The 12,964-nt window shown below is 33.8% G+C and overlaps 1 protein-coding gene across 3 annotated transcripts; it reads right to left on the minus strand.

Moving 5' to 3' along the window:
* Window positions 1-3,280: 3,280 nt before the first annotated feature.
* LOC135688641 (uncharacterized) lies at window positions 3,281-12,409 on the minus strand. 3 transcript variants are annotated; one of them, XM_089112240.1, is made up of 7 exons: window positions 12,116-12,409; window positions 11,731-11,895; window positions 10,931-11,084; window positions 9,920-10,113; window positions 8,600-8,741; window positions 7,637-7,708; window positions 3,281-7,296 (listed from the first exon to the last, which is right to left on the minus strand). In XM_089112240.1, the coding sequence occupies exons 3-7, from the start codon at window positions 10,956-10,958 to the stop codon at window positions 6,548-6,550; spliced, it is 1,185 nt and encodes a 394-aa protein (XP_088968366.1). In that variant the 5' UTR covers window positions 10,959-11,084; window positions 11,731-11,895; window positions 12,116-12,409; the 3' UTR covers window positions 3,281-6,547. The 3 variants fall into 3 exon arrangements, with proteins under 3 accessions (XP_088968366.1, XP_088968369.1, XP_088968364.1); XM_089112243.1 differs by having other exon boundaries at window positions 11,737-12,409; XM_089112238.1 differs by having other exon boundaries at window positions 11,731-12,409.
* Window positions 12,410-12,964: the final 555 nt, after the last annotated feature.

Consider the following 12,964-nt stretch of genomic DNA (forward strand, 5'->3'; position numbering starts at 1 on the left):
TTGCTTAAAGAAAAATATTCACGTAAGTATTGTTATAGAATGCATTATTTTAGTACAATTTAAAACTTTCTTTTCTTTTTCTATGAAAGTAGATAGTGCATGTTCAAAGCTATTAAATAACTTTTACTACTATTCATTGTCAATATAAAGTTTTCCTAGACACCATCTTTTCTGTTTTTATGTTTTAGCAAGTTTAGTACACTTTTGTTTACCAGTTTATTATTCAAAAAGGGTCTTTAAAAAAAACTATAGTTAATTTACATCTAGATTTTTTATTAACACTCTATACCCTTTGTATCATTTGCATTATCACTAATGAAAAACGTATCTTTGTAATTTTTTTATGTTTTTCAGATGGACAAAAACAGGCCATTCGCTTGTCAAGAAAGCTGTCAAAGCACACAAAGAGGATGAAAGAGTTCATCTCAAAGTACAATGCAAGGTTGTCTGTTCTAAATGAACATGTGCCTGTGGATATCAAACAGATTTCTTTCGACGATGCCAAGAATATGCACTCAAAGATCTTTCAAACTATTGCTAAGCCTTATCTTGCAAACACAACACAAAATGCATCGCAAATCCCATTTGAGACGAAGAAGAAGATAATCGATTTAAAGGAATTAGAAAAGAGATGTATCGAGGAGGAGGAAATGCTGGCGTGTGAATGCAAAAGGCTATTGAGCCACAAATTATCATTGATGAAAGATATCAAAGAAAAGGTCAACGTTTTGCAGAAAAAAGAGAGCGCATTTTCCTTAGGACTGTCATCGGTTTTATCAACTCACTCTTTGGTCTTATCAAAACAAATTTTTTGCGAGCGTGAAGCTTATAGCTCTTTCTCGATTGAGATACCAGAGTTTTGTGTAGAGCCAGAACCGGAATACATGGTTCAAGTATGGCATAAACACAGACCAGGGGAAGACACCGAAGAGAGTGAAGACAGCTCATCCTCTTCAGAATCTGACGAAGAATATATTGATGACAATTTTGAACATTAGCTAATGATTCTTTTAACTTGCTATATAAAAGGGAATTCGTGTTTAAATTATGATGGTTTAAAGTTAAGCAAAGTGCATATTTTTTTCTTGTTATCAGTTCTTGACGTTTCCACTTGAAAACAGACATGTATCAATTTAAAATTATGATTCCTCGAGAGTCGTTGTGTTGCTGTAGTACATTTATTCTTCAAAATGCTTTTGAGTTCTAATTGACAAGTGGCAATATCCTATCTGTATAGTTTTACGATTTGATTACACCTTACAACATAAACACATTAAGGCCTTAATGTTGAAGATCCTCATTTTGGAAAAAAAAACATCTACTTCAGGAAAATAGCCAATGCATCATTGATGAATTCAAAAACTTTCTGCTAAATGTATTACAGTTTTTTTGAAAGCATATTTAAAAAGAATATTCATAATTTATTTTCAACTATCAAAATTCATAAACCATTTTAATAGAGAGTTAAGGTTTAGGACTGACTAAGCCTTTAAATAGAGTTATATTCTAGTGAAATAGAAGGAAGGAGAATATCAGTGTTGAAGTCGAAGGGAACATGTGGCGGCCCTTGAGCAAGCCGTGTCCTAAACACTACAGTCTAGATTTTTACAGCAAATGAAAAGAACCAAAGAAACAAAGAGAAAGTGTCATCTATCTTATCCTGTCTTCCATCCACAACCGTATGGTTCTCGGGAATCCACGACCAGAAGACATCTCAATCAAAGCACCAAGATGCAATTAATGGCTCTACCAAATACGATGATCCAACGAACAAACCAACATCAACCAAATAATACTAGAAAGTGTTAAAGATAATATACAACTTATAATAGTTGCATTTAGAAGAAATGCGATGAACTTTTAATGACCAGATAGGTGGCCAAAGAATCAGTTGCGAAGGAGTAACTTCTTCAAATTTTAAACTGTTACTTACTATCTGCTACTTCAATTCATCAAAAAGATACGATTTCCTAAAGAACTAGCACTTAAACGGTAAACGCGTTGTACGCTTGTTGCAAATGCTAGTTGACGAATTCCTTCATTAACGCGGAGTTTCAGTTATTTAAGATTTAAAAATACCGTAAATTCTCTTTTAAGCCCCTCGGGTGGGCTTATTATTTTTCAACGCTTTAAAGAGGAGCATGTAAAAGAGGGGGACTAAATTTAAAGAGGGGCCCTTAATAAATATTTTGTAATAAAAAACCATTTACAGTGGTAAACTAATTTTTTTTTATTTGCGAAATAAAAACAAAATTAAGCCGTCTGTATCAATGGTATTGTCATCGTCATTAATTATTAATTTTAAAATATCTTCTTGGGCCATGTCGCCTTCGGAAATCGAGCATTCGAAAAGGTCGACTCCATCCCTCGGGGTGCCAACGGCTTGTAATTTTGGTAAAAGGCTATCACATGGTCCATGCTTAAATGCACATTAAATCTTTGTCTTCGGGTCTGTCGAGACTGGAAGAGACATGGTGTGAGTTTTGATTTGGTGACCCCTTATAGTAAATCGGTGTTCATAAATCGTATGTAAACTGCATAATTCTCCAAAAAGACACTTAAGTTTCTATAAGTGCGAAAAAGTTTTGTTTTAAACAAAAGATTTTGGATTATTGGGCAAATGCAAGAATTTTGAAGGAAACTTGGATATTTCATGTTCTAAAATGTTTTGAAAAATATATTGGCAATCGACTTTTACAAATTTGTTCTTAAAATTGTATCAGACCCGTCCCAACTTGAACGGTACATGTTATAGACAATATTTGGCGATTTTTAGAGTTTTCTCACCGAATCTCTACCATTTTCAAGAAAAAATAGCAGTTTTTTCTGACTCGCCCCAGACCCCTTATAGTAAATTGGTGTTCATAAATCGTATGTAAACTGCATAATTCTCCAAAAAGACACTTAAGTTTCTATAAGTGCGAAAAAGTTTTGTTTTAAACAAAAGATTTTGGATTATTGGGCAAATGCAAGAATTTCGAAGGAAACTTGGATATTTCATGTTCTAAAATGTTTTGAAAAATATATTGGCAATCGACTTTTACAAATTTGTTCTTAAAATTGTATCAGACCCGTCCCAACTTGAACGGTACATGTTATAGACAATATTTGGCGATTTTTAGAGTTTTCTCACCGAATCTCTACCATTTTCAAGAAAAAATAGCAGTTTTTTCTGACTCGCCCCAGACCCCTTATAGTAAATTGGTGTCCATAAATCGTATGTAAACTGCATAATTCTCCAAAAAGACACTTAAGTTTCTATAAGTGCGAAAAAGTTTTGTTTTAAACAAAAGATTTTGGATTATTGGGCAAATGCAAGAATTTCGAAGGAAACTTGGATATTTCATGTTCTAAAATGTTTTGAAAAATATATTGGCAATCGACTTTTACAAATTTGTTCTTAAAATTGTATCAGACCCGTCCCAACTTGAACGGTACATGTTATAGACAATATTTGGCGATTTTTAGAGTTTTCTCACCGAATCTCTACCATTTTCAAGAAAAAATAGCAGTTTTTTCTGACTCGCCCCAGACCCCTTATAGTAAATTGGTGTCCATAAATCGTATGTAAACTGCATAATTCTCCAAAAAAGACACTTAAGTTTCTATAAGTGCGAAAAAGTTTTGTTTTAAACAAAAGATTTTGGATTATTGGGCAAATGCAAGAATTTCGAAGGAAACTTGGATATTTCATGTTCTAAAATGTTTTGAAAAATATATTGGCAATCGACTTTTACAAATTTGTTCTTAAAATTGTATCAGACCCGTCCCAACTTGAACGGTACATGTTATAGACAATATTTGGCGATTTTTAGAGTTTTCTCACCGAATCTCTACCATTTTCAAGAAAAAATAGCAGTTTTTTCTGACTCGCCCCAGACCCCTTATAGTAAATTGGTGTCCATAAATCGTATGTAAACTGCATAATTCTCCAAAAAGACACTTAAGTTTCTATAAGTGCGAAAAAGTTTTGTTTTAAACAAAAGATCTCGGATTATTGGGCAAATGCAAGAATTTCGAAGGAAACTTGGATATTTCATGTTCTAAAATGTTTTGAAAAATATATTGGCAATCGACTTTTACAAATTTGTTCTTAAAATTGTATCAGACCCGTCCCAATTTGAACGGAACATGTTTATAGTCAATATTTGGCGATTTTTAGAGTTTTCTCACCGAATCTCTACCATTTTCAAGAAAAAATAGCAGTTTTTTCTGACTCGCCCCAGACCCCTTATAGTAAATTGGTGTCCATAAATCGTATGTAAACTGTATAATTCTCCAAAAAGACACTTAAGTTTCTATAAGTGCGAAAAAGTTTTGTTTTAAACAAAAGATCTCGGATTATTGGGCAAATGCAAGAATTTCGAAGGAAACTTGGATATTTCATGTTCTAAAATGTTTTGAAAAATATATTGGCAATCGACTTTTACAAATTTGTCCTGAATTTGTTTCTGTCTCACCCCATACCCTTCATGGTAAATTTTTGTCCATAAACCGTATATAAACTTTGAAATACGAAAACTCCTCAATTGAGAAATTTTTGTAACAACTTCGATTGAGATTTTTCTGTTGCAACTTTTATATGGTTATGCATTCACATACCGATTCAATGGATTTTTGAAAACTTTGTCTCAATTAACATTAAGAAATATTAATTTTCAAAACAACAAACGAAGGTTGCCTTTTTGATGCTCTATTTATTATCGATATACTTTTCAGTTATGATAGTTAAGTTACCGTAAATTCTCTTTTAACCCCCCCCCCCTCCACCAAAAAAAGGAATTCACTGATGCCAAAATAAGAAAATTTGTCAAAAGCGGAGATTTTCGTTTTATTTATTGGTCGTTCAATCTCTCTCATCAAATAAAAATTCAAAGGATATTTCTTACAGTCTCTACAGATCCGACGACAATAATTTAATGTGCATTAAGCAAGGGCCACGTGAGAACCTTTTACCAAATTTACAGGCCATTGATGCTCACAGGGATGAAGTCGACCTTTTCGAATGCTCGATTTCAGAAGGCGACATGGCCCAAGATTTTAGAATTAATAATTGATGACGATGACAATATTTTTCGGTTTTTTTATAAAAATATTTCAAAACATTCCAACTAAAAGCCCTTTGAAAAAAGTTAACTTGCCTCCCTAAGTTTGCCTCCTCCTCCAATCTCCATATGGCCCACAACTAGCCCTTTCAGATTTCATAGGCCTGAATTGCCCCTGGGTTCAAGAGACTATGTTGGTTTCTTGTATGCCCTGGTAACAGATCTTTTCCTCACACATTGTAATATTTCAATAATTCAATCAGCATTTTTTTCATCTTGTGATAAACACATGAAGCCTGCTCGGATCATCATCTCCTTTGAGACGGGGCGCTGAAAACAGGCTATTGGTAGCGTTCGTAATGCATTTTTGTTTCCCTCAAAAATGTTAAAACGGCACCTGAAATAATTTACATAACGCGCCTTTAAAGTTGTGGTGCACATGTGATAAACTATATTGCTCACTATAATTGAATTCACAGTACCTTGCGTGACATAAAATTAACTTCTTAAAAGCCTTCTTTGCTTTCTATGTCAACTACTGCTTCCATCAATTTTCAAAAAGTGGCGCAAAACATAGACAACAGTTTTCAGATTATTGGTCTATGTAGATACAGAAGTCTTCATTTTTTTATTAAAACATGAACACAAGTCCAAGTTCATATATTATTGCCTTGATAGGGTGTCGACTTTGGTATTGCGACAGTTGGGGTTTCTGCATAGTCTTATTTATTTCTAAGCATTCAACTAACTCTATGCTTACTTTCATACTTTGTTTTTTAATTGCTGGTTGGTTGATCAAGAATTACCTTTACCTTTTAATTGCTGGTTGGCTGAATTTTTCCACTTCTAATGAAGTGATCTACTCTTTCTTTGCCGTTGTTCTAGATCTCCTATGAATATATATTGCTTTTTGAAGTTTGCATCATTTAGCTATAGTTTCTTATTTCAGTCCTTACTATTTCAGCTTTAAACATTTGTTTTCCTGCCTTCTGACAATTTACTAGATGCCAAATGTAATGCTTAGGGTGTTGGTGTAAACTTTTTAGGCCTAATACAAAATTATTTCATTGACAGAAAACAAACGGTGACTCTTAGTGGCTACTTTCATACTAGCCGCTAGTCGCTAACGGAGTACACCATTGGACAATCCTTGGACCTTTCTCCTTCAATTCTTGTCAAAATGACTTTTTCTTTATCAACAAAGAAGTGTCTTTCTGAGCTTTGCAGATGTTAACAGAACATATTGTCTGCTAGAATTACTAAAAGTTTGTAAGTTAGTAAAAATTGGCACACACAAAAGCAATTAGGATCTCGTTCCTCCATGTTCAGTAACGACTTGACGAATAACCAATGTTACTGTTTTGTGTTTTAATATCTGTACATTTATATTTATTACATTTGAAAAAGGTTATTAATTATTAATTTATTAATTAATAAGGTAACAAATAGTAAGATCAATTGGTTACAAAAATGTTTCAACATATCATTTAAGACTAACAAATTTAATCAGATAACGCTTTTAAAGACATCTGTACATCTTTCACAAAGTTACTCTTGACTTCAACAATGTCATCATCATCCTCAAAGAAATGACAGAAAAACAACAACAAGCCATCTTTATCGGAAACTATGTTCAACTTTTTAATTGAGGTTGGCTGTGGCAAAAGTTTGTATCTATTTCCAGTTTTGTTGTCTAACCATTTTCCTGGGATGGATGCCTCCATTTCTGCATTATCAATCTCAGAAATATTTCCTTCATAATAGAAAAGCCAGAACTTGCCTTTTCTTTTTGTGTAAATTGGAAGAATAACTCCTCTTTCAAGGGACAAAGTACTAAGTAGGCTATTTATGGCACTTTCGTCAAAGAAGTGGCCAAACTGTTGCAGCAATAGTCTTGATTCCTCGTCTCGTAACTTGACAATAACATTAAGATCGTTTTGAGAAATTTTCCCATTACCATTCAGAGCTCTTTCTGCGACATCTGCATCCACGAGCTTCAAAAGACATGGGGGAATCTCTATTTCCTTGTCTTTCACACCGATCCCTGCTCCTTGTGATTCATTGATTTTTACAAGAAATTTTATTTTCTTGTGATTTTCCATGATCTTTTGTATCTGACCATGACCATAATCTGTCGGTTTTTTTATACTGCCATTTGCTTTTCTCCAGTTGATACCTTCAGGAAGTCCTTCTATTTCAAAGGCGCCATTCAAGTATGGTACTCTGGCATTGTCAATTTTTACTGCTTCAGCTATAAATTAACAATACTAGAAAGTCATTATTAAGCTTATAAAGTTTAGCAAAAACAACTTTGATGACAAAATAATTGACTTCTCAATATTCAATGAAACCTTCAAGAAAGGATAAAAATGCCAGATAGGTAATTCTTTAAAGCTTAGTAGACTGATTCTGTGGTAATTTTGGTTAAAATGCTTTTTGATCAACAAATTGCCAATCAAAAGTTTCAGGTTGTGAAAACGTTTGAAAAGAGTGACAGAGTAATATTAAATTTTAATTCGTTTTGAAAGGGATTCTCTTGGTTAGTATCTTATGAACATTTATTATCACTACATAGATTCAATGGTTATTACCGTAAGCTTCGTTAAACACGGCTTGTAAATCCTTGTATGTATAGGTCTTCTTTTCATTCTCATCGGCCACATCTAAAATGAACAAGGATTATGACTCAGCTATATTTCAAAATAAATTTACTAGAATCCTGTATACACCACATGAAATTATCAAATTGCCCCCGTGTGAAGGGTAAGTTCCAAAACTCTGCCATATTGCCATGTGAGATTTGATTAAAATTTGAACAAAAGTAATTTTAAAAAACATTTGATGAAAATATAACTATTTTAGCTAAAAATTTGATGAAAAATGAAATATTTCAGAAATGTTATTACTCTCGAGTAGCGAATAAACGTGGGTTAGAATAATCGAAGGGGTTGGAAATGGTTCCATTTGATAATTGTCCGGGGGTGTTAGGGGTGGGTTAGACAATTAGGGGAGGAGGTTGGCAAATTGAAAATTGTTGTTTTCCGTTTCATTGTTACACACCTATCATTTGATGTTAAGCGTGAACAGTTGCCTGATGACTAAGTGAGAAGAAACTCGAAGTAACAACTTAGAACCATCCAGCTCTATACATTAAAGCGTAAATTAGTTATGCTACTGATACATTGAACTCGTGATATCGGGTTCTGTTGAACGCGCTTCTTTACATTTCTGCTTGCGTTTTGACATGAATTCTCTGACAGAGTTCTCGGTAAGTTAACGTGACAGATGTTTTACGCTTACGCTTATCATGTTCAAAATAATTTCGCCTATTAATTAACTAATAGAAGGGAATTGGAATTAAAAGCGGGTAGGTTGAAAATTTTTCAAAAGCTAGTGAGGTGTGGGGAGGGATTATTAGGTACTCGAGAGTATGCTACAATCTTAGAAAGCACGATTTCTTACCTACCCTTGGTGCCACAGCCTCACAGAGAGTCAAGGGATGAAGAACAGGCAAAGGTACTCTCTGAGGCTCTGGCACACAGGGTATTTCTTACCATAAAACTTTTTAAAATCTGCATTGAGAGATGGGTGTGCATACAAGAAAGCCAAGCCTCTAGCTGATCCAAAATTTTCAAGTTTAGGCCCATCAAGTAACATGATGGACATTTCTACTCCAAGACTTTCCAGGGTAGATATCTAACAAACAAATTTATCATTCAAATCAATCATTAACCACAATATTCAAACATTAAGCTTATACCATTTGCTGTTTGTCGTGACTAATGGGTGTCGCAAAAATTGAATTTGGTGTGCAAAGTATATGTGCCAAATCTACCCAATCAATACACACATTTACTTAACAAGATAAAATTTCAAGTGGAAAATTTTGGTTTAGAAGAAAAAATGTAGCATGTCAAAAAACAAAAATTGCATACATCAAAATATTTGATTTTTGAGCAGTATCTTAGTTTTCATTTTAACTCTAGACAAATCATAGAAAGCCATAAAATCAAATTCAGATCAACAACTTTCTTTCATGATCCATCTAGGGACTTGAGGGGCTCATACAACAAATAGATTTTAGTATACTTTATATAGTGAAAACGTGAACAGAAAAAATACCAAACTTTGTCGAAGAAGTGTATGTTCCTGACTGATTGTTTGACTGAATAAACAGGTAGTCTGCCAACTGAGAGTACAAGGTTAAAGTTACGGTAAACGTTTCTGACACAATATTTGGCTTTCTCTCTCTAAAAGCCAAACTATTAACGGAATCGGATTAAACTATATATCATTTGATTCACAAAAATTATGTGATTCTAACCATATCAAAATAATTAGCAAATATCTTAAAATGAATTTTTCCAGGCAAATTTATTGCTTAAATGAGTGTACCACCTTCAAAAGCTATTTTTTACCATTGCATTTGGGGTATAAAATCTGACTTATATTAGCAGAAAGCGCAGATCCTCAGCTACCAAATTGTGTCTCAGATTTTTCAAATTCCCCCTTCCTTTGAAACAAAAACCTTTCAAAATTGGTAATCAATTTTCCAACACCCCCGCAGTTGTAATTGGCTATAAAAGACGGACCGGAGCAAATACAAAGATTTTGTGACCTCAACTAAAAGTTTTGATAAAGAAATTATGGAAACCTTCGTTTACATGGGATTTTTCCATTTTTAAAATTTCTGTTAGTTCCAAACATGGTACCATTGCGTGCCTTGAAAATTCGGGTTCCAGAATGTGAAGAAATAAAAAAATGGATGTTTCATACGGTAAACGTTTACCGTAACCTTAAACTCAATTGAAGATGTTGTATGACACATACCAGCTATGTTTGAACATTAATACATACGAATGAAATTTATAAACCTGATGCAGTAGTTTTTTCTTGTGTTGTTTCACTAGAAAAGCCATATCTTCTTCATTCATTTCATTTAATTCATATCTATTAAATTTCTCAGCCTCCTCTTCCATTGTCTTTTTCATTTCATTGTCAGCCAGTTCCCATTCTCTTGCAAAAAACTTGTTTCTTTCTGCATTGTTCTTGAATCCTTTCAACCTTCCTAAATAACAAAGGGATATTTTGCAAGATACACAAAAGTCAAATAAGAACAAAAATTGAATATGTATATATCGGTAGCGGATACCTGGGAGGCAGTCACCCCCAATATTTTGGAGGACAATAGTCCTTGGCCCTAAAACAATGGGGAAATATGACGTCATCTTATAAAAACAATAGGCTTGCTCCCAATATTTGACCAAGTATCTACCCCTAGTATATATATAAGAAAGAAACCATTTTTCAAAACAAAGAACGGCCTCAAAATCAAAAGGCATACAAAATTTTGTGAGTTCAATTTTGTTGACAATATAGCTGGAGACAAATCAAACAAAAAACCTCCAAAAGTCTCACAATTCTCAAAAACCAACTCTGGCATATTTCTTGTAAAATTAAAAATTATCCAGCATAAAAAATACTTCTGCTAAAAGGAACGGCCAACAAGCATCGGTTGTGAGATTGTGCATGTAATGGCATGTTTATCTTTTATGTCGTTCTCTTTGTCAAATGACAAAACAATTATTTTTGAAACAATAGGACCTCAACAGGTGTTTTCATGTTTAGATCTGCAACCAAATAGAGTAGCATTGTTCGTCAACCCAGAATTTCATGGTTACCAATATGTTTCAGCAATTTAGCTATTTTTAAACATATATAACCGTCATTTGTCTCTAAGATGCTCAATAGCAACAATTAATTTTGGCAGCACTTCAAAACAGTTCAGTACTTAATGTTGACCTTGTTTCTGATACAAATGGCTGCATTTCCAATTTCATCTACATCTAACTAGTATAATACATCACATAAAAGCAAACAAATACCCTCTCTTGACAAATTGCGATAGAACATGGACCTGGCTGAAATTTTCCTTTACCCTTTGAATCTTTTCTTTTCCGCCTCATTATCTTCCCCTGGATGTTCTTCTCCCCTACTTGCCTTTCTAATTTCTTTTGCTTTGTGATTCCCAATCCATTTCTACATGCATAAAAATTTATGATATCCAAGTTACGATATCCAAACCAAACTAAATAATATATGCATTATATAAAAAACAGGATTCCTCCTCAATCAGTGTGATATAAACATAAAAGTCAATTAATACATTTATATATATATATAAATACATTCAGAAGGCTGATTTGGGGAACATTTTTTCACAAAGGTACTGCCCAATTGCATTTACTGCTGTTGGTTGGAATGGAACTCAAGTTTGCTGCATCAAAAACCAAAATTAATTTTCACCGAGCCAAACAACAATGAAATGAGGGAAGGATTCTTGAAGCCAATACTAGAGATGTAGGCTGTTGTTTCTTCTATTTGACTACAAGCCTTTGTCAAACCAATTCCAACAATAGATATATAATTAGGCTATAAATATCGTCATATTGGAAATGGGGGAAAATATTAATAGCAGCCGTTACTTTTCAATGCCAAAGACCGCATGTTTGCCTCTAATTTCATGTTCGAGAACATTAAGGGAAAATTGAGCTCAATTTAAAATTGGCGCCCATTCTTTACATTTTAATCAGCAATATTATTCGTTGTTAACGTTTTCATTGACAATATCTTTCGGTATTGAATTGGAGAATCCTATTCCTATATTCTCATAATCGTAAATGACCTTTACTCTTTGGACTGATAAACCAGCTACTTTGGATGCTTCGCTTATCTTTTCCGTGTCCAAAGTCGATCTCATGCCATCATTGAAATATTGAACCAAGATTTGTTTTTGGTTGTCTGTCATCAAACAATAATTTTCGCTCCTTTTTGTTCCTGAATTCATTTTCTATAAGAAAGTGTATGGAGGTTTAGAAAGGAGCCAAATAACGACAATTCAAACGCAAAAAAGTTTCGAAAACGATTAGATAAGGCCTAATTTGTACCTAAACAATAATTCGTTTCAAAACATATTATCATCAGGCCTAGAAAAAAAAATACTGCAGTCTACCGTTCCAGAAGACTAAGTGAATGTAGATTTATATAAAAACGAATGCAAAATAACTTACCTTTCGCATTGAACTTGAACGGCTATCGACAAAACTTTCAACCAAATTTCTGCTGTCAGAAATGTTTCAGTAATTTGTTATAAAAAATTGCCAAGCGCCTTGACAACTCAAAAGCCCCAGGGAAAACAGCGCCGCAGCTAACATGTGTGGAACTATGATTGTGTGAGATGATTAGAACATGGTTATTTGTCAAAATTCTAAATCACCAGATGGCAGAGATGATCATCTGGTGTAGCTATTGTCTATTTTCTAAACTTTAGAATATGGATAATCTCTATTTAGAACGTGTTATACTGGTGTGACAAAATGTAAGGTTTTCATCGATCCTGTCCAAAAAGTCGCATATTTTTTTTAACCTCTCGTAAAATAGGGCATGCTCAACCCTTCTTACTTATTTTCATTAGAATATTCATCGGAATCTTCGCATTGCTGAAATTTGTAAAGGAAATTAACGCTTTGGTCTCAGTTATTTTATATACTTCCATTTCCGACAGTTTAAGTTTAACTCAGTTCATTTCGAAATGAATTCGCTGGTATGGTAGAAGACGCAAAAAGTTATTGTTTTCGCCTTGACTTAGAAGAGCAAAATTTTGTCGAGCGGAAAATACGCAGAAAAAAAGATGCCAGGGAAAAATCGACAAGAAATCGAGTGAAAAATAGAGTCGTTTTGCCACCTTGTCGAGCAGGTCGATTGGCGTCGAGTGATGTCGAGTGAAGTTTGATCTCTATCAAAAAAGTCGAGTGAAAAAGGTGTTGTCAAATGAAAACCGAATCGTTTGGTCACCTTGTCAAGCGAGTCGAGTGAGCGTGTACGCAGTTATCATCTCTTATGCTGGGCAGGGAAGCATA

Source organism: Rhopilema esculentum, chromosome 3 (assembly GCF_057945365.1).
Source record: "Rhopilema esculentum isolate cy_ngs chromosome 3, ASM5794536v1, whole genome shotgun sequence".
Taxonomy (NCBI): Eukaryota; Metazoa; Cnidaria; class Scyphozoa; order Rhizostomeae; family Rhizostomatidae; genus Rhopilema; species Rhopilema esculentum.